Source organism: Fusarium oxysporum, chromosome 5, assembly GCF_000149955.1.
Source record: "Fusarium oxysporum f. sp. lycopersici 4287 chromosome 5, whole genome shotgun sequence".
NCBI lineage: Eukaryota > Fungi > Ascomycota > Sordariomycetes > Hypocreales > Nectriaceae > Fusarium > Fusarium oxysporum.
This window is the reverse complement of record NC_030990.1, coordinates 2,419,392-2,443,236: the sequence shown is the minus strand read 5'-3', so window position 1 is coordinate 2,443,236 and position 23,845 is coordinate 2,419,392. Positions and strand designations below refer to the sequence as shown.

The 23,845-nt window shown below is 50.5% G+C and overlaps 6 protein-coding genes across 8 annotated transcripts in view; 3 read left to right on the top strand and 3 right to left on the bottom strand.

The window, feature by feature from the left end:
• Window positions 1–208: 208 nt before the first annotated feature.
• FOXG_01873 (uncharacterized protein) lies at window positions 209–5,421 on the bottom strand. Of its 3 annotated transcripts, XM_018378936.1 has the most exons (3): window positions 4,366–5,421; window positions 1,759–4,299; window positions 209–1,706 (listed from the first exon to the last, which is right to left on the bottom strand). In XM_018378936.1, exons 1-3 carry the CDS (start codon window positions 5,061–5,063, stop codon window positions 539–541), a joined length of 4,407 nt encoding a protein of 1,468 aa, XP_018234930.1. In that variant the 5' UTR covers window positions 5,064–5,421; the 3' UTR covers window positions 209–538. The 3 variants fall into 3 exon arrangements, with proteins under 3 accessions (XP_018234930.1, XP_018234931.1, XP_018234932.1); XM_018378937.1 differs by lacking the exon at window positions 4,366–5,421 and having other exon boundaries at window positions 1,759–4,357; XM_018378938.1 differs by lacking the exon at window positions 209–1,706 and having other exon boundaries at window positions 1,707–4,299.
• Window positions 5,422–5,625: 204 nt separating this feature from the next.
• FOXG_17738 (uncharacterized protein) lies at window positions 5,626–10,993 on the bottom strand. The gene is made up of 3 exons (XM_018397739.1): window positions 8,511–10,993; window positions 7,399–8,458; window positions 5,626–7,345 (listed from the first exon to the last, which is right to left on the bottom strand). Exons 1-3 carry the CDS (start codon window positions 9,611–9,613, stop codon window positions 5,906–5,908), a joined length of 3,603 nt encoding a protein of 1,200 aa, XP_018234929.1. The 5' UTR covers window positions 9,614–10,993; the 3' UTR covers window positions 5,626–5,905.
• Window positions 10,994–14,331: 3,338 nt separating this feature from the next.
• FOXG_01870 (NADH-cytochrome b5 reductase 1) lies at window positions 14,332–16,334 on the top strand. The gene is made up of 4 exons (XM_018378935.1): window positions 14,332–15,024; window positions 15,084–15,165; window positions 15,234–15,777; window positions 15,831–16,334. The coding sequence occupies exons 1-4, from the start codon at window positions 14,907–14,909 to the stop codon at window positions 15,978–15,980; spliced, it is 894 nt and encodes a 297-aa protein (XP_018234928.1). The 5' UTR covers window positions 14,332–14,906; the 3' UTR covers window positions 15,981–16,334.
• Window positions 16,335–16,455: 121 nt separating this feature from the next.
• FOXG_01869 (Paf1 complex subunit/triple-helical DNA-binding protein Cdp1) lies at window positions 16,456–20,153 on the bottom strand (the record flags this gene model as incomplete). Its single annotated transcript, XM_018378934.1, has 3 exons — window positions 16,456–16,985; window positions 17,080–17,491; window positions 17,553–20,153. The coding sequence occupies 3 exons, from the start codon at window positions 20,151–20,153 to the stop codon at window positions 16,456–16,458; spliced, it is 3,543 nt and encodes a 1,180-aa protein (XP_018234927.1).
• Window positions 20,154–21,371: 1,218 nt separating this feature from the next.
• On the top strand, window positions 21,372–22,804 carry FOXG_01868 (uncharacterized protein; the record flags this gene model as incomplete). Its single annotated transcript, XM_018378933.1, has 3 exons — window positions 21,372–22,495; window positions 22,545–22,664; window positions 22,720–22,804. 3 exons carry the CDS (start codon window positions 21,372–21,374, stop codon window positions 22,802–22,804), a joined length of 1,329 nt encoding a protein of 442 aa, XP_018234926.1.
• A 703-nt stretch (window positions 22,805–23,507) lies between these two features.
• Window positions 23,508–23,845, top strand: part of FOXG_01867 (uncharacterized protein) — a gene marked incomplete at its 3' end in the record, with an annotated part of 4,067 nt that continues 3,729 nt past the window's right edge. The window contains exons 1-2 of the mRNA XM_018378932.1: window positions 23,508–23,635; window positions 23,704–23,833. Coding sequence (XP_018234925.1) covers window positions 23,804–23,833 — 30 coding nt within the window. The 5' untranslated portion in view covers window positions 23,508–23,635; window positions 23,704–23,803. The remainder of the gene's footprint in view (window positions 23,636–23,703; window positions 23,834–23,845) is intronic.

Here is a 23,845-nt window from a genome sequence, read left to right as displayed (position 1 = left end):
TAATGCCCATTGCAACCTCACAGGTTTGTCCAAGACTGAAACTCCCTTCTCAATGCCCACTTCGTGCGTGTGCGGACTTATATCCGAATTCCAAGACAATGTCATCGTGAATTGATGAAAGGGGCTTGAGACCTGACTGAGACCTTTTTGGCGCCAACGTAGTACAATTACAAGCCGGAGCACGAGGCCTCGTCTCCGATGACCACTATCGTTATCGTGAAGCGGCATCGTGCTTCGACCTTGGCTTCACAGCATGTTTACGACGTTTCTCAACATAGCATGTCTCATTGCACAGCACCGCACAGTAAATATGTAGTCGCAAATAAAAATTTCACAAGACGTGGCGAGAAAAAGAAAACCCAGAGTCACGATGAGATCGTTTTTCTGGACTCACATTACTAACTAGCTAGCTCTACGCGCATCAACACAAATAGCCATCCCTTTTTCCCTGACTAAACGTCACACCTGTCTCGGGTCCCACCTCATAATCTGCAATAGTCTGCCTCCTTCTCCATGCTATGCACAAAAAAGTATGACTTCAATCCAAAACTCGTCCCGCCACCGCCGCTGCACTGCTGTCTTTGGTGGTTGTCTTCTTGAGAGCCCTGCCCAGCTGGATCTCGCTCAGGAAGCCCGCTGGACGTCCGCCACCGGAAGGAGGAGCAGGTGCATCGCCGGGAGGTGGAGGAGGTGGAGGAGCGCCACCCATAGGGGGAGGAGGTGGAGGAGGTGCGCCGACTGATGGCATCGGTGGTGGGGGCGGTGGTGCCGAAGGGGCGTCACTTCCGGGCATGGGAGGCGGAGGCGGAGGAGCACTTGGCGCATCACTCCCCGGCATAGGAGGAGGAGGGGGTGGAGAAGTCATCGGAGCCGGAGAGCCAGTGTTCGGCATCGGGGGAGGCGGAGGAGGTGCGACAGGAGTCACAGCATTGGCGGCCACAGGACTAGCAGTTGCTGATTCCCTACCGGCTGCGGAGAGAGGACGAGGAGGTGCCATTGTGCCAAATAGCATAGAGGCCAGCTGAGCTGCGCTACCACCACCGGGTCGCTCATCGTCTGAGTCATCGTCCTTATCATCATTATCAGAACCCCAGTCGTCAGTGTCTGCACGGCGACGCGAGACAGGGCCAGAAGGAGCTTTGGCTTCCTGGTTCTGGGTCATCCTATGGAAAGGGTTCGTAGCCGAAGGTGCCGGAGGAGCAGCAGCGGGTGTACCCTCAGTCGACTGAGACATCATCCTGAAGAATGGGTTCTTACTCTCGGTCTCACTGGGTGGCGACGTGACAACCGCTGGAGGAGGAGGAGGAGGGGGAGACGAAACTGCCTCAGCAGCAGGGGGCGGCGAGGGCTTCTTGTCAAGCTCTTGGCTGGCCACCTGACTGTCGCTCCTAGTGGGCGTAGAAGCCTGAGGAGTGATTTGCTGAGGTCCTGCGTCTTCATCCGACGAGGAGCTATCACCATCTTCCATGGCTTCAAGCTGGCGTTGAAGTTCTAGCTCCCGCTGACGCGCAGCCTCAATCTCTGCCCGCCTTGCCGCAAGTTTGGCCTCCTTCTCCTTGGCCTCAGCCATGGCTGCCTTCTTCCGCTTCTTCTCTTCCTCCTTGCGAAGTTTGCCTTGTCTCACTTGTTCTTCAAGGGCTTTCAGACGAGCTTCAGAAGCCTCACGCTCCTTGGCGAGATCGTCCTCCTGTTCCTGTGCATCTTCTCTAGAAACGGGGTTAGCAAATGATTACGCGGACCTTCAGATTTGACACTTACTCCATCTGCTGCGTCTCGCGCTGCTGCTGCTCGTGCTCACGGGCAAGTCGTGCTTCTTCGGCCCGCTTAGCGGCAGCTTCCTCCTCGACCTTCTTCGCAGCCTCTTGATCAGCCTCTGGCTTACCACGGTGTCGCGTTGGGGGAGGTGGAGGCCTCTTGGCCTCCGCCTTGGATTGCTCAGGTGCAGGAGGTGGAATCCCTTGCTCCTCAGCTAGACGAGCCTGGCGATCGGCTTCTCTACGAGCATCCTCTTCCTCTGCCTGTCGTAACTTCGCAGCTCGCTCAGCGCGTTCTCGCTCGATGCGCTGCGCAGCTGTCTCGCCGGACTTTGTCGGGGCCTTGATACCGAGGGCGGCCAACCTCTCAGCCATTCGCTGTTCAGCTTGCTGTTTAATAAAAGCAGCTCGCTCCTCAGGGGTCTTGTATGAAGAATATGAGCCTCCAGCAGGAGGAGTCGCAGTGCGAGAGGTCGAGACAGGACTCTCAACCCTAGGACTAGCGACACGTTCCGGCCGACTTTCCTCAGTGCGTGCTGAAGCCCGGGCGGGTCGCTTGTCTTGAGCACGAAGTCGAGTGCTGCGGCTTTCACGCTGAAGGTCGAAGATAAAGTCACGAACCTCATCCTCAACACCGAGTGCGTCCTCCCAGCGGCGCTTTTCGTGCTCACTGGTGTTATCACGACCGCCCTCTTTGAGACTGTCCTCGATACCGTGCGCAAAGTCGCGAACACTTTCCTCAACATCACGAACCATACGTTCGTTACTCTCCTTTTCATTCTTTACCTTGATGCTCTCCTCCTCGAGACGCTTAGGCGCATCGAGATCCTCAGTGCCGACATCAACCTTCTTGCCAGTCAATGCAGCAGTTCGCTGCTGCATCATGGCCTTGGCCCTGGCCTTGAGTCGATCCGACTCAGTTACTGTACCGCCAGGTCCTGTTCCTACAATAGGAGCACCACTGCCAGGGTGAGCCTTGGCATCCTTGATACGGAACAGTTCCAACCGAGCATCCATAATGGCCTTCTCAGTTCTGCGCACCTGCGAAGCAAGTTCGGGAACCTTGTCAGTAAGATTTTGAAGTTGGCGCTTGAGAGCTCTTCGCTCAGCGTCGGAGTCTCCGCTTGCCAGGGCAGCATCGGGATGAGAGTCGATATCCTCTTGGATTCGACGAATGCGACGATAGAGCTCCTCCGCCTCACGGCGGTCACGGCGGTCGAGGATGTCGTCTTCTTCATGGTTCTTCTCATCTGCGAAGTCCATAGCATCCAGGAGAACCTCCTTCTCCTTAATCTTTTTCTTGAGCTGATCCAAGGTTAGGTCGTCATTCGAGGCGACAGAAGCGGGAGATTCGGGACGAGGCGAGTTGTTGCCGACCCTGCGACGAGCGCTCGATCTATATCCAAACTGCTCGTCTTCGTTCTTGAAGACTGTGGCATCCTTCCGACCAGCGACGGCTCCAGCAGGTGCGCCCCTGAATGAGCGGTTCTTCATATAGCTAACGCCAGTCTTCTGCGGAAGCAGAGCGGCACCTGACTTGGTGCGGAATTCAGATTCATCGTGAAGCATTGACTTGAGGGTGCCGATGGACTGGCTAAAGTTTCGAGTCGAAGGAGGAACAAGCTCAGGGGGAAGGTTGTTAGGCAATGGATAACCGTTTAGCTTTCTGTAGATCAAATGCATGGCAACGGCGAATTCGTCGAGATCCAGACGTCCCTTATTACCGTGATCAGCCAGAGTCCAAACTCGCTCAAGATCGGGCTTCTCAAGTCCACTCTGACCAAATATCTCGATAGCCTGGTCACCACCGATGTATCCCTTGCCAAGGCCATCCCAAGCCTTGAAAAGAGAATCGTATCGGGTCTTTTCTTCCTTTGTAATGGCCCAGGGGATAACGGCGTTTCCTCGCAGTCCCTGAGTGGTGAAGTTTCCAGCTTCTCGGCCCTGTTGAGGCATCATCTGGGCTTGAAGGGCATCGATGTTGGGCAGGCCGGTAGAAGGAGCATTGACAAGGCCCCATTGCCCAGGTCGTCCTGTAGGTTGAGCATTCAGAGGGGCAGCCATACCACCTGCAGGCCCAGGAGCGAGCGACTGGCCAAATCCCGTGGGCATTGGGGGCATCGGGGGACGAGGACCGCTGTAACCTGTAGCTTGAGAGTTGTTTGCCATGCCAGGGAACCCAGTTTGCTGGTTTTGCAGACCCTGTTGCTGACCGAAACCTGTCTGCTGTCCCGGAAACCCAGTCATCTGCGCTTGAAGCAGCTGTGCATTTGAGGCTTGAGGCTGAGGTTGCGGCTGCTGAATGGTCGGTGGAGTGGCAGTGTTGGTTCTAATATCAGGAGCAGAAGAAGAGCCGGCTCCGGGAGCACTCTCGTCAGCGACGCTGAAGCTAATGATATCCACCATGCTCGAAACCTCGTTCTTGATGTTCTCGGGCAGGTTAGGTGGCAGCTGCTTGCCAGTCAGTTTCAAGTTGCACAGGTACATGGCGAGTGCGAATTCGGGGAAGTAGAGCTGGCCAGCACGAGTGGTATCAGCAAGAGTCCTGAGACTTGTTAGCAACAAGGGCATAAACAACGAGTAACATGCCCCGAAGAGATTTTCTTCTTACCAGATGTGCGATAGAGAGTCGCCATCAAGTCTTGACCTCATAAGCAGATCCCGAGCCTTCTCTCCTGACATGGTCATGCCAGCTTCTCCCACAGCAGACTTGAACAGGGTTTCGAACTTGGCCTGATCCTGGGCTGTGATGAAGGAGAGACGGATATTAGGGATTTTATTGGGCTGCGACTTCTCCTGTCTTCGACCTCGGGGCTTCGCAGTACCGCCAGTCTGAAAGGACGCGGCCATCTCGGTGAAGCCGGTAGCCTGGGGCTTCATCGGCGCCGGTGGTGGGTTTGAAGGCCCAGAGGCTTGCTGAGGCGAGGCGGAGAAGCTAGTGGGTTGCTGCTGCTGTTGCTGCTGGAACTGTTGCTGGAACTGAGGCGGGATCGACGGCACCGCAGGAGCACCGGTCTGGAAGCTCTGCTGCTGCGGCTGGGGGGGTTGTTGTTGCTGTCCCGGAAATCCCGTAAACTGTTGTTGAAGGGGCTGCTGCGGCTGTAGTCCCTGGCCCTGCATTGGAAAGCCCGTATACTGCTGCTGCAGAGGAGCTTGCCCAAAGCCTGTAGGTTGAGGCGCAAAGGGGCTGGGTTGGCCAGGCTGCTGGCCAGCACCCAGATTACCAAACGATCCTCCGCCATATTGCTGCTGCTGGCCGCCAGGACGCTGGCTATTACCGCCTAGAAAGGCGTTCGAGTTGGAATACATTGCGGGTTGATTCCTGATCGCAAGACCACGGACAAAAAGCTCGTTTGGGAGGTTCGAGGAGGCGCTAAATTCGGGGGTTATGAGGAATCGAGAGGAGCTCTCTGGAGCGTGAAAGCTCCACTGGAAGGTGTTGAAAGTTAAAAACAAATGCAATAAAAGTATGCGAAATACAATATTAAAGGACTGAACGGCCCTCGGATGGTAATTGTGGAGTGGACAGAGGGCATCCACGAAATGTGATGATGGAGAAGTGAGAATGGGTGAGTGGCTTCGTATGTGATGACGAGCGTCGTGGTCTCGAGCCTGGGCAGGTTGCTGTAGGTTTCTAGTGGAGTTGTCCCCCAGTGGAGACTCCAGCTGGAGCGCTACTAGTGGCCTGCCAAGGCATCGGTGGGCTTTTCCAGGGGAATGAACCAACCTAAGCAAATTGGGGTGGCTTAGACTCTCCTGGAAGCGACAGGGATTGGCGGTCTTTCACCCAAGGTGTCTTTGGTTGAGTCACGCTTATTGTGTTATCATGGGTACTGACATATGCATCACAACAGAGAGCAATTACAAAATGCATCAGTGTACGTAGTAAGTAGCTTAAACCGAGACAATTGAAGACTGATATTGAACTCGACTCATCTAAAAACTCAAACTAGCGAAGGGTATCAAGAGTAACTTATACGCAAAACCTGCATAAACCACCAACCATCAATCATACCAGAAACTCATAAACGCCTGCCCCCTTATCCCAAGTGAAAACATCACAAAAAGAACTCCGGAATGATCGGAATAGAGTCGACCACAATGCCAACTTCTCTGCACTCAATTGTCCATTAGAGTTCGTTATCCTCATCTCACGTGTGCCGTTCCTCAAACTGGACTCCATGTTCTTCTTCCTCGATGCAGCCAGCTTCGTCACTCCAGAATCGTCGATGGGCTCGCAGTTCAAGCCCAAAGTCAGGATCATGCGGATCTGCAAAGCTGTATTCGTAATCGAGCGGCTCTTCGTTCCCGTCTTGTTGATTCTCTACCAGATACTCCTTTTCTACGGGGCTCTCGGGCTCAGGAGGTGTCGGGATCGCTGATCCTGTGCTTGGACTCTCTGCAGCGCTGATACCCCCCTCGCTCGAGACAATTGAGTAAGATCTTGACCAAGACCTTAACACTCTGGCACCTGGTTCGGCGCTGACCAAACGAGCTGGGCCCAGTGAGATCATACTGGCTCTCTTATTGTTCAGATAAGGGTTGGAAGCGCGACGATTCATAGCCCTCTTGGATTCGAAAGCCCGTAGCGCCAAACCGCCAAATGCTTTAGAGAAGTCTTCTTCACCATCGCAGAACATATAGCCATCTTGGCCTGAGTCGTAGCGACCATCTTCGCCTTCTTCAAATAAGAGTTGGTTTCTCTCCAGAACCTCTTGTTGGGTTCGGACTGCGTCTTCCCAGCCATCTCGCAGCTGCTGTGCTAGAGGCTCACTAATACTTTGCGGCACCTTTTCGTGACGCAGTTTGGAGATCATAGATTGCCTGCGCGCCGAGGTCGCCGTAGCCACGGCGTTGTCCACCGACTTTTGTATTGTCTGGGCGAGATCGCGATCCGAGAAAGCCGAAAAATAGCGGATCGTCGTATTGTCACTCAAATGTCGGACGAGATGTCTAAAATTCGAAAGATTGAAATCATTGCCCTCACAGTCAAGACTGTGAAGGGTTTTATTAGCAGAGATGGCTTCAGCCAGGTCTCCGATGTTCACGTTCAGCAATTGGCTTCGCACGCGAAGGTGCTCAAGCCGTGTGTTGAACCTTAGTCCACTCAAGGCCTTGGAGAATTCCCGTCCAAGACGGCCTTCATCCAGCTTGGCATCAAATCCAGAGAGGTCAAGGAACCTAATCGTATGGTTTTGAGAGAAAAGATCTGAAAGCGCTCTGCAGGCCGTTTCGCTGGCCGAGTCAGGGGTAGCAGTACCTGCAAGACTCAGACATTCAATGGTTTGGTTGACCGCTAATGCCTTCAAAAGTTTGATGTAGTTAGCTTCCAAGGCAAACTCTACCATCTGCACGAATAGTCCCCAAGGGCCAAAACACTCGCTGATGACAGCACACAAATCATCTATGCCCTCGTCTAAGCGGTTGCCGTTGATGTACAGTGTAATTTGTCGAGCCTGACCCATGGCATAAAACATCTGGGCTATTTGAGCACCCGTTAGACCACATTTGCTCAGACGAAGCACTCTAAGGTTTTCGGAATTCTGTGACGCCAGATATGCAGTCAGAATATCCACAGTTGGGCTATTGAGCTATTTGACTTCTGTTAGTTACGAGTCCATGCATAGAATATATGTCGACTTACAGCGATGCCAGATAAGTCAAGCTCCTCCAGACTCCATGAGCTCAGTACATGATCCTCAAACAAAGGAACATCAAACGGGAGTCGAGTGTTGCCAGCGATGTTCAGTTTTCTTATGGCTCGTAGTTGGCTAAGCGAGTCCCGGATGGTTTCGAATTTGACCGTGCCTTGATTTTCGGAAGTATCGATATGTTGAAGATTGGCGCCCTGACCTGGAATTCCGGCCCAGAGTGTAGTAAGACCCTCATCGCCAAGTCCACAATTAGATAGATCGAGTTTCTTCATGTACACCTCATCAAGGACGAGTAAGTTTGCCAGCTCCTCAATGTCGCCTGATGCAATGAGATTGCCAGACATGGTGATGCTGTGACAAAGACACGCTTGACGCTTCAGCAACAGCAGGATGGGTCGAAGAACCTCGGAACTGACTCTCCGGGAGCCATCAGGGTCCTTGGAGCGGCCAATGGTGCTTCGTGGGCCAAGAATATTTCTCAGATCCATACTTCGGATCGATTCCGATGAAAATGCCAGGGCATGCATCTCTTGACTGAGAACAGAAGACTGCATCAAAATGTCATAATGCTCTTCAGATATTTTGACCCCGTTTAGTGATGTGTAGGCGATAGTGTCGCCGAAATGGGAATAATCCTTCTTTCCTGCGATACCTGATAGATCAATATTGCGGAAGGAGAGCTCCTTGAAGTAACTGTTATAACGCAAGGCTCGGAATAGTGCAAGTAATTGCAATGTAGAATATGGTTGTGCGCCAGGAGGTAAAAGGCGAAATGCTGGCTGAGAGGGAGTGTTCCATTCGATGGTCCATCTTGGCACCTGGACCTTGAAAGCAGCGCAATAGGCGTGCAAACTTCGCTCGAGACCTCCCAAATCATTTCCAGATGTCAACTGAAGTGGCGGAGGAAGGCCTTTGATATCGAATATTGCCTTTTGCAAATGCTGTGGCCACATGGGTTTCAATTCTCGGTCGACTTTAGTCATCGCCTCGATAACATGTCTGTAATGTACACTAGCAAGCTCGAGTCTGTTCTCGCGGCCTAGTGGTAACCTAGCCCTACGTTAGGACATGGAATAATGAAGTATGGTGTGGTGAGACTTACCGGAAGCTCATCACAAACCTTTGTTCGTGTGACGCAACAGACGCTCGGAATCGAATGAGTGAGACTGTACCGTAGGACTGCACCTTTACGCGCAAGTCACCAGGGGTAGTCGCATAATCTGCCTTGAGAACCTCGAGGAAATACAACATAGCTGGTCCAATGACGATGTAGAAGGACGAGCCATCCACAAAGTGCTGAGACTCATCAGCAGAATTAGCCTTCTGAGGTGAGCCTATTGTACGTTTGACCACGGGAAAAGTCAATATCTTAGAGGCGTTGGCATTCGAGTCTGGTTCCGTGGTTTCCACAATATGGTTGATTCTCGCTTTCAAATTGCCAGGGATCAAGGAGGGAGAAGGAGCTCGCCTATGGCTCATTCTACAAGCCTGTTGAATACTGGCCAGCCAGTCATCCCGATCCTTAGGTAACATGAAGAATAGATGCGTCTTGGAATACGCAAGCTTTGGCCACTGGGAGAACCACCATATCTCGACGCCAAATCGAGGACTTGAACCTTCTTCATTGAAAACGCCAACAATGGATCGCAAGGGTATTTCTATCCGCACGTCGGACGACGACTTGTGAGAATGGTGATGTGCACTGCTGGGCTTCAGTGTCCCGCTGCCTGATTTTATCTGTGGGAAAGCAGCTCTTGCTCCTTCCATACTCCCGAACTTGATCAGACAGGTATCTGTAAGAACCAGATATTCGGCGCGGGCCTTAAGAAGCGAGACATCAGTCTTCAGTGGTCCGTATTGTATAAGCTCCATGGACGAATAGGGGACCTCGGGAGTAACTGATGGAAATTCCGGGGCGGATGCGCTCATGGGTGAAGCTATCGATACTCGACGATGTATCCTGTCGATCATGGACCCTGACCCTGAATGTGTCTTCTGTAGACGTCGAATGGAGGAAGAGCTTCGAGATGGGCTCTGTGACATGGATTCCATCGAGGAATTGCTAAGAGAACGAAGAGCTTTCGAGAAGACGCGTGGCTTCTTTCCGTCGACATTATCGAATCCCTTATTACCATCGGTAGGAATTGGTACAGGGGGCGTCCTGAGGGTAGGAAGAGTCCTTCTCTTCCACTTTTCGGCGCTCATGTTGACAACTCCTGGACGAAACTACCACAAGATTGTCGCTGGCTTTCAAGGCTCGAGAATTGCAGTTCCCCAAATCAGCAGAGACGGAGAAGTGGTTCAGTATGTATAGATGGCGAGCATGCCGTCAGGGGAGATGCACACGACACCACACTCTCAATTCGAAAACAAATGAGGGTTCCTTGAAAGGAGGCCGAAAACGATATAGAGATGTGAACCGTGGACTGGGTGACAGGGTCGTCTCGACGTCAAGATGTCTCAGTTCGTTCGGCTACACTTATGCAATGTCGCAAAATATTGAACGAGTCAAGCTGAAAGGAGCCCCCGCATGCGTTGTCGTCAGAGTCAAGAGTCAGAGCGGGATGTGGATGTGGATGTGGATGCGGCTGGCGTCGAGTCGGTCGCTGAGTCCAAATATTTTGGGTTTGGCGGTGGTAGAGCGTTGTTGGAGAATGGCTGAGGAATGTGCTTAGAGGCTGAGCGCCATGTACAACTAGTTCCAGTTCGGCCGGAGATGTACTTGATGGGTATGTACTGTAGATACTGCAGACAGTCACGCAAGACAGAACTCCTTGGAAGAGGAAGAGGATGCAAAGGCAGAGGTAGAGGCAAATGGAGCGTACGTGGAGGGAGTTATCACGGTACGAGCTGAGATTTCGATCGGATAATCGGCGCCGAGGGAAATGAATCAACGGCTTTGATGAGACCAATATTCAAGATGACGTCGTTGTGAGGCCGAAAAGACGGGCCAGCTCGATGAGGAGCAGAGAAACATGTGAGATCTAGATCACAGTCGCAGGCATGCTGATATACTGCCAAGCATGGGGGATTTGAGGGCAAAGGCGATGCCCAGCAACGCAGAGCGGGAGAAAAGTTGTCGTGACGAGAGTCAGCAGGAGGCTTGAGACTTCAACAATACGAGGCGAGTGAGTATAAGCTTTTGATCCGGTGGTCCCGGAGACGACAAGGGGAAGAGGAGCGAGAGACAGAGTCTTAGGCCGAGCCTTTTGAGGACGAAGGAAAGGAGAGGATGATAAATAAGACAAAAGAGGCGCCTGGAGTGGTGATAATGTATGGATGTCTTCGGCCACGGGCCAAGGATAGGAGCTGGCAGAGGCCGGAATAGCGATGGATATAGAAGAGGATGGGGCAGGAAAGAAAAAGGAAGGGGAGGGGTTGACTAGGATTAATTCCAGAGGAAAAGCCAAAAAAAGACTCCAAGGTCGAAAGTCGAAAGGAAAGGAAGGAAAATGGAAGAGCAAAGAAAATAAGGTAAGGTAGTCCATACCATTAACTAGGTACCTTAGGAAATGGATGGTCTGAGGTCGGGTTGGATCTCACATCCATGGATCCCATCAATTGTCGTCGTCATAAGGACTGCTGCGGCCGGGGTTTTTTTTAGTGCAGGACCACCCATGGACACAATGGATCTGTCTGTGCATACGGACTTACAGTTGGGTCAAACAGCCAAAGCTCCACTGAACTTATAGGGAGATAGTTAGCAAATCTCCAACGGGCGGGCGGGCACCTAATGGAAAAGAAACTAAAAAGCCTCCCTCATCTCTAAGGGGAAATCCCTGCACGACCGGACTCTTTCACCCAGCACAAACAAGGACTAACGCGTAGTAGATTAGATCTCGATTGGCAAAGCCAATTGAATGCGATTTACTGGTCCTCGGTTGAATATGGCCGCAGGAAAATGTCAAGGGGTGAGGGCCCCCCTCTGGGCCTGGCATTTCGGGGACGAGAAGAATCAAGGCGTGCGTGTCTAGACGTGGACATGGATGGCGTGGTCCAAGGTTTGAGACTGAGTGCAGATAAACAGGAAATGGCTGTTCAAACCAAGACGCTCTTATGCATATCTCACTTTCTACTACGTGTAAGCTGTAAAGGTTTGGCCGTCGACCCACAGAATGCTCTTCCAAGGATGATAATCGCCATCCATGACGGGCGATGGACGTGGTGAGTGGTCATGATGGGCCATGATGATGCTGAAACCCATCATTATTTCGGCTCCTGATGTTGAGTTTGTTCACGACAAAGCCAATCATTAAATGCGCGGGGTACCCTGCCCTGCCCTGGTAATGCAAATGTGAGTGACAATGCCAATTGACGCTCAGTGTCCCCGGCCAGATTCATCAACAACTGCTCGTTTCAAACTTTCAGCTGCCCTGGTTTGATTGTAAGCCCTATCATATTATCACGATACCGTAATTGACGAGACTTTGAAGTCTGCGACCCCTCCCTTCTCCATCTTCCATCAAAACCGCCCATTTCGCTTCAAGCCCATCTTCAGTAAACTCCTAGGCCATCATGGCCACGAGATTCTGCACAAGAATTGCGGCTTGTACGCTTGTATTCGTAAGTTGGTGGAGCTGCCGCCCATTGCCCTGGCTCCAGCTCACCTAGCAGGCCAATCCCTTGATCCTTTGGGCATGTCAACATCGTATTCATTGATCTCGTGTCACCTATGACTATCCTTCTTTTCTCCCGACTGTCGTGCACTCTGAAAAGATCTCGTGCAGAGCAAAACCTCTGTTCTGCATAATCCTTATCTGCCGTATTGCCGGACGCCGCATCAACTTACGAGCTTTTGCAACCCGCGCAGTCGCAGTTCACAAGCCTAACTACCTAAGTAGGTAGACAAGGCTTGCTTGATAGGGCATCATGGAGCCTGCGATTGGCGTGCATCCAAGCCACCCGCTAGACGACGCAGCGTCCTCGTTCAGGATAAGCTCCAGCATGATGAACTCCCATCGACTTGTATCTCAAGGGATGGGCCGTTCTGGAACTTCCATCTTATAATAATCATTGACGAACTTGCGTCACGGCACAGGAGAAGCTGAGACTAGAGCTTGGATATCTGAGTGATCCAGGCAATGTGCTTGACCGTCTAGTGCAGCAATTAATAGAGCTCGCCATTGGCGGTTGACGAGCCACTTCAATCTGGCGTTAAGCGGCGTGGCATCTCGAGGTGAAACCGTGATCATCCGTCAATATCTGGAAGATTGTCAGAAAAAGTCACCCTGGTCTCAGGCCAATGACCGGCGAGTCCGTGAAGCTACAGGACGGCACTGCAACGGTCGTATTGAATCTACACTTGCAGGAGCCAAGTCAGGTAGTTTTCCATCCACAGATGCCCCTGTCGAGAGACCCTTGACGACCTGCACTGCAGTCTGCAGCACCTCATGGATCATGTCATGTGGGTTTTGATGCTCGACACGAACGACGCCGGCTCCAATGTGCTCTAAGAAAAGCAACGCCCCCACATATCCATGCTTGATGGGCGATTACTGCGCTACATAAATTCAGGGACCAGACTAATAAAAGTTGCCGTCCTCCGTCGTCTACCTGAGTAGTGATACTCTATTTCATGGCGGTTCCCTTGTTTGTGGATAACTCAGTCGCCATCTCCTGCTGACCGCTCAATTGCATAGCTTAGAGACACGTGGATAAGGTAATGTTTGGGAAATGGCATGTCCATGAGGCTGCTGAGGTCCAGTGTATACTGACCTCGGCAAGAGGAGTTGAGATTCGACATAGACCGCTTCCAAATATTTGAATAGTTTTAGAACCTTGAAGCATTACTGAAACATTGAAAGTTACTGGAAACCTATACCCAGCCGACCGATATTCTGCAACTGTGTTATTTCCACCTTTTCAACTTCGTCCATCGTCTAGAAGAATTCCATCTTCGAAGGCTTTCATGCCTGAAGTGGTAATCAGGACTTCAATTGGACTTGTGGTAAATTTTACAACACTCTGTATAGTCTCTCGAGTATCGCTTGAGACAACGGATAAAAGGCTTATTCTCATTCCCAAACAACGAGGTATGTCCGAACGATGGCTGGCAGCGGAGATCTTCAAATATATGATGCCTGTCCCGCAAGATGCTATCTGACGAAAAACAGCTGTTCAATGATGTGAAATTTCCACTGAAGATGATGCGTTATGGTATTCTAATTTGAAGCTCTTGATGCTTTGCTGCGTGTGCTTTCATGTTTGTAGGCTGTATATGCGTCAATGTCCCTTACTTTGGTTCTGGACACAACGTCGTGAATTTGTTAAGGTTCTGATGAGAGCATCCTTTGCACCTTCGAATCCCTCTCGATGTAAGTTGACTCAGCGATGATATGTGCCATATGTCAAGTTGTGGCAGTAGTTATTCTCAACCCATAGTATCTAGGTAATCATCATGCCATGCTCAAGACCGTAACAGGAACTTGTACTTTTTATTTGGTTCAACCTGGTATAATAAGTCTAGACGAATTTGAAGCAGACTGTATTGTGATGTTGGAAATTCCATCACAAGGAGTAACATAATTGAGGTTTTGATTCGATGAGTTTACAATATGGTATTAGGCGATGAAGCCCTCTATAGTTCCTGTATTTCAAGGGAAGAAGATAATTGCTTAAACCCGGTCAAGAGTTTAATGGAATGATGCCGAATAAATCTCTCAAATTACACAGATTCCGAGGTACGGTAGTTCTAACGGCCACTTGAGGTCCGAGGAAGATATCCCTCTTTTAACTACTAGATCTCGGTAAGTAGAGGGGCACGACCAAACCACGGCAGGTAAGTAAACTGCCCAGACACTGAGACAAAGCTGTATGGCCCACGCTAGCTTGTATTAGGTGAGCTTTGCCGTGACATCTATAAGTTGATAGTAGGGGACGTGATCTACAATAAGGAGTAATACAACGCAAGGCACATTACCTACCTTGTACCATATATGAAGCTACCTCCCTTGTATTTAACTTGACAACTTCACAATAATTTAGTTCCGAGAGTTTTGTCGGTTCGTGATACTCTGCAATTGGTATCAACAGTCATTGTCTGGCCAATCAGATCTATTAACACTCATCGATATTCTCACGATAAATCGGTATTTTCGACCGCTGCACCGTCCCCGCCGTCTGACCGCCTTCCCAAACAAGCAAAATCTTCCATCAGCCATCAGCGATTTCGGAAATCGGCCTTCGGTTTCCATTTTTCATAGGAGAGCTACCCCCTCAACCTCTTCCTTTAAACCGTCAAACGCCTCAGCTTTCTTTTGCACCCCGCAAAAGCAAAAGCAGAAGAAGAAGCAGAAGCAAAACCTGCCTCTTGCGCCTCATACGCTTCCGTACAACCTCATACGAGCTCATTTGCAAGGTTCAATTGCTCAGCCGAGAGCAATACAACAGATAACAGAGCCTCACCTCCCAGTTGGTTTCCAAGGCGGGGATCTCCAAAGCTCCACCATGTCCTCTCCTGGCGACAACCACTCGCTCTTCGCGAGGCACTATATCGATTATGTCTACGCCCCTGGCCTGCTCCTCATCGTTGGCACTCTTATCGTTAAAGAAGGAATGGGCTCCTTGGGCTGCTCTTGTCGCCGTAGCATTCGGCATTTACAACTTCATGGCCTTCCGTAAGTTGCCGCCAGATGAAACCTCCCCCAAGTCAATGTCGACTAACTTGTAATCGCAGAGGTCAAGACAAGTCTTAAGCCCGATGTCTTTCAGGAGTTCGAGCTCGAGGAGAAGACCATCGTATCTCACAATGTCGCCATGTAAGCCGCCAACATGCCCACCGACCCGTCCCGTCCTCGTTCTGCTCAGTATACTAATCTCACAATAGCTACCGCTTCAAGCTCCCCAGCCCCAAGCACATTCTCGGTCTTCCCATCGGCCAGCACATCTCAATTGGCGCTCCTTGCCCCCAGCCCGATGGCACTACCAAGGAGATTGTTCGTTCCTACACTCCCATCTCTGGTGACCACCAGCCCGGCCACGTCGACCTCTTGATCAAGTCTTATCCTCAGGGCAACATCTCCAAGCACATGGCGTCTCTCACTGTCGGTCAGACCATCAAGGTCCGTGGCCCCAAGGGCGCTTTTGTCTACACTCCCAATATGGTTCGACACTTTGGTATGATTGCTGGCGGTACTGGAATCACTCCCATGCTCCAAGTCATCCGCGCCATCGTTCGCGGCCGAGCTACCGGAGACAAGACCGAGGTCGACCTCATCTTTGCCAACGTTACTGCACAGGATATCCTTCTCAAGGAGGACCTCGACGCTCTCGCTAAGCAGGACTCTGGTATCCGCGTTCACTACGTCCTCGACAAGCCCGAGGAGGGTTGGACTGGTGGCGTTGGCTACGTCACTGCCGACATGATCGACGTAAGTTCTCGCGTGCTCAACTTTGCTATTTTCAACGATTGACCATGCTCTAGAAATATCTTCCCAAGCCTGCCGATGATGTCAAGATTCTTCTGTGCGGTCCTCCTCCCATGATTAGCGGTCTCAAGAAGGCAACAGAGAGCCTTGGCTTCAAGAAGGCCCGTCCTGTCAGCAAGCTCGTTGACCAGGTCTTTGCCTTCTAAGCATGCCAATTACTCCAGCTTCACAACCTCTGCCAATTCCTTACTCCTCGCAATAAGGAACCATACAGGGGTCATCAATAGCAATGTAAAACCCAGCCACCTTATATATACATACATATATATATACAGAAAATGAGCTTACAAGAGACGGAATGATACATAAAGTCTGAAATTAAAGGACACGGCCGATGAGGAGGCGCACATCCTAGGAATAGATGAAGAACCACGACACGCGAAGACATGTCAATTCACGTTAGTTGTATGCCACAATTTATTCACTTAATCTTAAATACCATCACTGTCGGGGCACACCACAGTTTAAATGACCAATTGTGATAAACTCGCTTTCCATTCATCCCTACGCCATGATGTAAAAACCATCTAACTTATGATACAAATAATCCCAACCGGAGGGAATCCTTTTTCAGCTTATATTAGCAAGGTTACATTCTTAATTATCAACTTGTGGTTCCTTTTACTCGTCTTCGTCTGCGTCGGCCATGCTGGTATCTGCAGCAGGACGAGACTCATCACCAGATGCTTGCGCAGGTGCATCCCCATCCTCATTGTCCTCCTCGTCACTATCGACGACACGTCCACGACGGGCTCGCTTGTGCTGTTGGCGCGGAGCGATTTCCTCCTCGTCATCGTCTTCGCCTTCCTGGTTGGCGCCGTCGTCGACCTCCATCTTGTCATCCTCGGCAACCTTCTCCTCAGCCTCAGATAGAGGAGTCTCTTCGCGATCGATGTTTCTCTCAGCACGCTCGAGTTCATCATCTTCGTTCTCGTTCTCTTCATCGCTGTCAACAACAATCTCGGCCGACTTGAACTTGGATGATTCCTTCTTTGTCAGACGACGGCGCTTCTTTGTACGTTCCTCTTCTTCCTCAGACTCATCGTCTTGGCGATCACTCTTCTTCTTCTTCTTTCCTCCTGATCTCTTGGGCTTTGATTCTCCCGTGCCCTTGGAGCGGTCTTCCGCTTTCGTTTTATCTTCTCTCCCGTCTCGCTATCAGTCGTCATTTCAGCCTCGGCGCGAGCCCGTTCCTCTTCAGCGCGCTTTTCAGCCAGAGCTTTATCTTGCGCAGCATCTCTTCACGTTCCTTCCTAATCTTTTCTTGTCGCTCCCGTTCTGCTTCCAAAGCCTTTTGACGACTTTCTTCACGGCGACGGAGCTCGGCCTCTCGTAGCTCTTTGGCTGCCTGTATTTTCTCCTTATTCTTCTCCTCCCACTCTTTCTGCTTACCGATGGCTCGTTCAAGCTGTTTGCGCAAGGTGTTACGGGCCATGTTCGCACGCTGCTCGACATCGTGCTTGGGGTAAGGGGTTTGCGGATGCGCTGCGATCTCATCCAATGACGCGATCGCAGCCTCGAGGCCCTCAGCGGCCTTTTCGAGCTGCTCTGTCGAACGCTTGTTCTCTGGTAATCCTTGGACCATTGTAACAAGCTGGATCTGCACGAAAGCCACGTTGAACTTGTAATGCATCTGTTCAGGAGCAACCTCGAGAGCCTGTTGATTAGGAGTAAGCATAGGTACAAAGTACAACCAAGTATGAGAGGGGGCCACTGACCTTCTGCGCACACTCAAGTGCCTTAATGTGTGCATCCACATCACGTTCGGCCCGGCCACGATTCAACCATGTTCGGCCCAAACAAGCGAGGATTGTTGCATCATTGGCCTTGCCATCTTTGGAAAGCGCAATCTCATAGTGCTCAATGGCCTTTGAGTATTGTCTGAGCTCAGCATATATGTGTCCCAGGTTAACATAGAGGTGGGAGTCCCTGATAGTTTCTCGGACCTTATTGAAAATACCCAGTGCCGCCTTGTAATCCTTCTTGTCCTCGACAAGAGCAATGGCCACACCCTGCGCAGCATAAGCGTTTTTTGGATCCAGTGACAGCGCCTTGTCAAAAAACTCAACAGCTTTACCGTAGGTAGCACTTCGTTTTTGTTTTTCCGAGTCCGACTCGCGGCGCATCTCTCGTGCCTGCATGAGATACAGATTACCCATGCCCACGAGAGCGTGTCTATCATGTTTGTCATAGTTTTGGAGGGTATGCTTGAAATGGCGGAACTCATTATCCTCGCCGAGGTTGGCTGGGCGTTTCCTTGAGCCAACTCGGCCCAGATACCAGCCGTACAAGGCTCGGACCTCCAAGTCGGTATTGTTCTCCTGGTACAACTTGGCGACAGCGTCGGGACCTTCCTTGTTCGGGTTCTTCCTGAGTTTGATATAGGCAAGTCTGGCGCGAGCATCCGTGTAATCGTCGTGGCGAGCCAAGAGACTTTCGTACACCTCGACAGCCTTGTCTGTGAGACCTCTAGATTCGTAGCTTCGAGCCAAGTTGAAGCTGATTGTGGATACCAAGGCATCTGTGTCCATCTCAGGGTCCTTCTCGCCAATCTTCATGCAAGCACCTAGCGCGGCCTCAAACAGGTCACTCGCAAGCTCATGTTTCTCAGCTTGTGAGTGGAAGCAGCCGATGTTGTTAAGTAATTGAGGGGGCAGCGACTTGCGAAGCGCAGCCTTGATCTCGGCCTCATCAGTACTATCTTCAGGTCGTTCAGATGCCGGGACCTGGTCCAATTCCAGTTGCTCAACTTGTTGCAAGCATTGCAGAGCCTTGTCAGGGTGATCTGTCTCGTACAGGCGTGCCAAGTTGAGGAGAACTGAGGCATCTGGCGATAATGCCTTCTTCGGGTCCTTCCAAGCATTTCGTACACCCTCAAGAAGAGCGGTTGCTTTCTTGAGTTCAGCAGACTTGTCCTCCTTGCTGTCGCTGACCTGGTTAGCGAAGACTTCCTCGGCGTACAGTGTGCCCAGGAGAATCATAGCTTCATTGTTCTTGGACTGTTGAATCATCTTTTCCAAACGCAGCTTGGCTTCCCCCAAGTCATTTTTCAAAACTGAGAGCTGAGCAACACCAAATTTAGCAGGAAGGTAGCCTGTCTCAGTACCTCCGCGAGCTTCATCGGCACGGCGATAGTAATCGGTCGCACGCTCCGTATCACCGTCATAATGCTCTTTTCTCGCAAGCATGTACCAACCATCACTGGCAATAGCATTGACGTCTGTGTACTGGATAGCTTTGTGTGCCAGCTTGTCGGCATTGTCCCACGACTTTCGAGACAAGAAGTAACCGGCAAAAGTCGAGCAGGTAAGGGGGAGGTTTTTGTCGAGCTTGAAAGACTTCTGCGTATATTCTGTCATGGCCTTCTTGTAGAGCTTCAGGAATTCGTCACTGTTTACTGGTACATGACCGCTCGCATCCAGGTAGTAGAGGCCGAGGAGAATGTTGGCAACCTTTGAATCAGGGTTGATCTCAATGCACCTCTCCCAGGCCATCTTGGCGTCGTCCTTGAAGCCAAGCTGCCAGAAACAGCAGCCAATACCAATTCGGGGATCCGGGTCAACCAAGTCAGGCATCTTTTGCAGAACATCCTGGTAAATTGTAAGCGACTCGGGGTACTTGTGCATTGAAAATAAAGCACGAGCTTTTCCCATCAGTGCAAGCATGTTTTTTCCCTGGGAGACTCGCAGGGCATCGTCGAAGGACTTTACAGCAGTCTTAAGGAGCTCGTGCTTCTCGGAACCGATGCCTCCAGTAGTTTTGGACGGTGCCTGCAAAGAGGCTCGTAGAAGGAGGAGAACACCACGGGCGAGAAAGATAGGAGGAAACGATGGGTTGAGTCGAGCGGCATCGTTAAGGGAAGATGTCGCGAGCTGAAGATAATACTCCTTTGTCTTGGCCTCAGACACAGAGGTGCCCTCGGGTGCGACACGGGGAGCCTCTCTGCTCTTCCACAGATACATCCAACATAGACAACAGATCATGCTGACTTTATCGCGCGGGTTGGAACTGTTACTTTGGATGGCGCTGCCGCCTCGCTGGAGCATCTCGATGGCATGATCGATCTTGTGTTGTTTGGCATAAGCTAGAGCGACGGTCATCCAGTAAGTTTTGGCAGCGCGCTCGTTCTCGAAGAGGGTACAGAGTTCGGTAGGGTCATCGACGAGGTCCTCAAGGTCGATTTCGACAGCCTCGTCTTCCTGGTCACCTTGCACGGGGATGTCGATGGCGGAAGGGATGTCAGTAAATCGGGTACTGACCGGCGCGGACCGTGTTTCGCCATTGACACCGTTCGCGGCGGCTGTTTGCGAAGAGGACATCGTGGTTAGGGAGTGGCGTGAGGATAAAAGAGTGGTGTTGTTCGTTCGGGAGTAAAAAAGTTGGTTCGAGGAACGCGTCGCTCGGAGCTGGTAGCAATGCGCCTCGAGTTAAAGGAGGATCAGCTCATCGAGTGGTTCAAAGACCAAGTGACATAATCAATCGCAGAATCTAAGCGAGCCTGTGTGATATTGTCTACACGGGCGAGAGGGAGGCGGGTTGTGATGATGGCGTAGGAAGTTTAGGCGTATCAACTTGGTCTTGTTGCATCGCAGGATGAAAGAGAATATGAGAAGCTGCCCCCAGACAGGTCTTGAAATGCGGTACGTACTTCGGTGCAATTTAGTGGGACGAGAACCGCTCCTGATTGGCCATTGACTTATACGGCGAAATCTCCAGCTTGAGGTGACCACAACCTACAAGACAGTCAGGCTCTGTAATAATAAATTGTAATTCGAGAAACTTGAGCTAATAGTAGTATGGCATTAGATATATATAGCTAACTTACCTTGTACTGCTGTAAGTAGGACCTTTCCATACCTTAACAGACTCTATGACAATGGTTTACTATACCTATTATAATGGAACTAATAAAAGCGGTTTCTTTTTTCCCTTTTAGTTTCTATATTATTGATATACCGTCTTGTATTACGTGGTCTATATTAATTCCCTTGATATTCATATCTCCTGGTTTATAGATTACATGAGCTAGAAAAGAGCACATTTCTATGCAGTGGATATTCCTCTGTTCGTTCTCCTCGAACATCACCGTATCGCCATCTAACGCATCACAATCCCCCAACCGCTCCAGGCTATCTCTTTCAAATTTTAAATACTAATGTTTCTAAATAAGCATGTTACTTCGATCTCTCACAGGCTGGTAGTGATCGTCAAGCTCGGGGTGCTGGCCGGGTGAACACTAGGCACAGGGCAGCTGGCAGCTGGCAGACAGTGTAAGCCAACTTTGCCAATGATGAGTTCTCAAGCTCGGATATCTATATCTCTCCTTGAAGTTTAGATATATTCTTCATTTGAGGCTTCGATCCTCATTTCTCTTCTTCCTCAATACCGTCAATAACTCCTGGGAAGGATCATCTTCGCCCTCGCCCATCCCCTGGGAGGACTTTCTCCCCAACTCCTTCATCCACTCATATTTGCGAGTTTCAATTAGTACTTTCACTTAGGTACAGATAAAAGAAAATCAGCTATAAAGCTTCAGTATGATGGCCCCCGTTCCTCCCGTCAACCAGGTGGGCATCGCCTGGCCCAACATATTAAGCCTTTATGTTAGAGGTCACCACTGTTTGGGTTGGGACTGCCTGACTCCCTCTGAACAAGCAGGTATTATCATCAGTGCTACAGTTATCTTGATCGTTCTTCTCTTTACCTACATGTACTACTTGGGAAGAATAACGACGGCTCACCAGGAAATTGTGCTCCGACGCCAACGGAGGCATAGAAGCCGCTCGTTCACCCTTGCTCCGACTGTTTCACTAGTACAACTACCTCCTGTTCCGAGATTCCCAAGCCAACAGGTCTCATATCAGCCTGTACTCTATCACCCCCCTCTCGCTCCTCTCGTTCCAGTTGCCCTCCCGCATCTTCAAGGTCCTTCGGGGGTGGTGCCTCAGCAGCAGATCCCAGTATTTCTACCTATCCAGCCAACTACATACGTTCAACCACAGCCAATATTTCAACCTACCACTCGTCAGAATGAGCAAGTCAGACCATTGCATCGTTCTGGGTCATGTCCAGCTTCTATGTCTTCAAGCGGTTTGCCTCCTCGGCATCCTTCCTGGCGTCAGCGTCTCCGTCGAGCATTTGGACTTCCTCTCGGAAAAGCTTCGACCGTGGACAGCGAATCAGTTCCCGGAACCCCTGCCATGCCACAGCCTCCGCCAGAAGGCTCTCATCGGGAATCAAACGCAAACAAATATGCTGATAAACAAACAGAGGCTCATGATGCACCTCGCAACAGTCAAGACCTTGGGCGCAATAGTGGTCCCTCGGATCACTCTCAAGGAAGTGACAGGAGCAACACAGCTGATAGTGATAGAATCCAATCTCCAGGTTCTGCATCAGCGACAGTCCATAGTGACGATTACGACCTAATCTCCAATGTGCAACTACAGCATATTCATCATAACGCATCCAACGGGCAAGAATCTCGCGGACAAACAGATTTGTCAAACACCAATGATAGCAACTGGTCAGATTTTCACAACCCTTTGGCCATGCTGCCCGCTAGACTGCCTTTCAATCCCATGGAAAAGCCATCAACTCCCAAGTCTGTGATGCTGGACACTCGACAGCATATTGACCAACTCGAATTTGTGATGCCCGGGTAGGATATGCTCGTATATCAGCTTCATATAGTATTAACACACCCTCAGGCGACAATCTCGTGCCCATACGCCAACATTGTCCCGTCAGCCACCCATTAGGACATATCATCCTGAGTGCGAGCAGCATCACCGAGGTCGTGAGATGCACAGAAGAAACTGGGACAGCACGTCAGTTCATGGGTTCGCATTCTTGGCTTTGATTGATACTGATTTATTGACTTAGACATACTAATGCAAACTACATGACCGGAGGCATTACTGGCCCGTCAACACCTCAGCCCACTCATCAAGGGGGCGGCATCTACTAGCCATGTGCTTGAGACTTGAGCACAACATGTGGCTTGTGAGTCTATAGCATTTGGTTTGGATTGTTTAAAAGAGTAGAACTGCGAGGTATTGAACTGTGGGATTTAGTAAGGAGAGCCTAGATCTCTTCGCAGCATTGTGCTGGTAACCCATGTACAGTAACTAGGTCATCAGTAACAAGATTGTTGATGTATATTTGAGTCAATGTAACGGTCAACAACCATGGGTTTCCGCAACAGCCAGGCTCCGGGTCATAGGCAACCAACTTTCCACTTTCCATTTCCTATGCTGTTGGCCAGGTCTCCAGTAAAACAAGGAGTCAAAGGAAACTAGTCTCAAGATTTAGTAGACTTGCAGTAGAATTACCTAAGTCTGTTTGTCATCATGATAGAAATCACTATTTGTATATGAATTGACTTGAAAAGATGCGCCATAAGGTCACGTGACCCGATGCACATCGTCTTGACTACCCTATACTAGCACCCCGCTCTCGGATCTCCATAGAAATTTCCTGTGTGACGCATTGAGAGCCACAAGCCATATGCATTCATTCTTAAATGGTCTCAGACCGTCGCTCTATTACATCTGGGGATCACGTATCGAGAGTTTGAATTCACCAACGCCCTTAGCCGCTCAATCTCTTCGCATCATTCATTGGCTGTAGCTGCCAGGAATTCTTCCTACATTGTGTATAAGTTCAGCCGGCATGATGTCGCTGACCCTACTGAAGATCTCGGCTGGGGAGGCTACATTGGAGGCATTCATGAGATATTCCACAAGAATGCCGTAGCTCACCCCGACAGGCTTTGTGTGACAGAGACTGTGACCTCGAAGTGGGTGATGGATATCCCCTTGCATTGAAACATGGTCGTAATTACATCAGTTGCTATAACGCATACAGGGCGCCAAGAAGAACCTATACCTACCGCCAAATTGATGAAGCAAGTAACAACATCGCAAATTATTTACGCGATTCTGGCATCCAGAATGGAGACGTAGTCATGATCTTTGCGCACCGCTCAGCCGAATTGGTCTGTGCATAC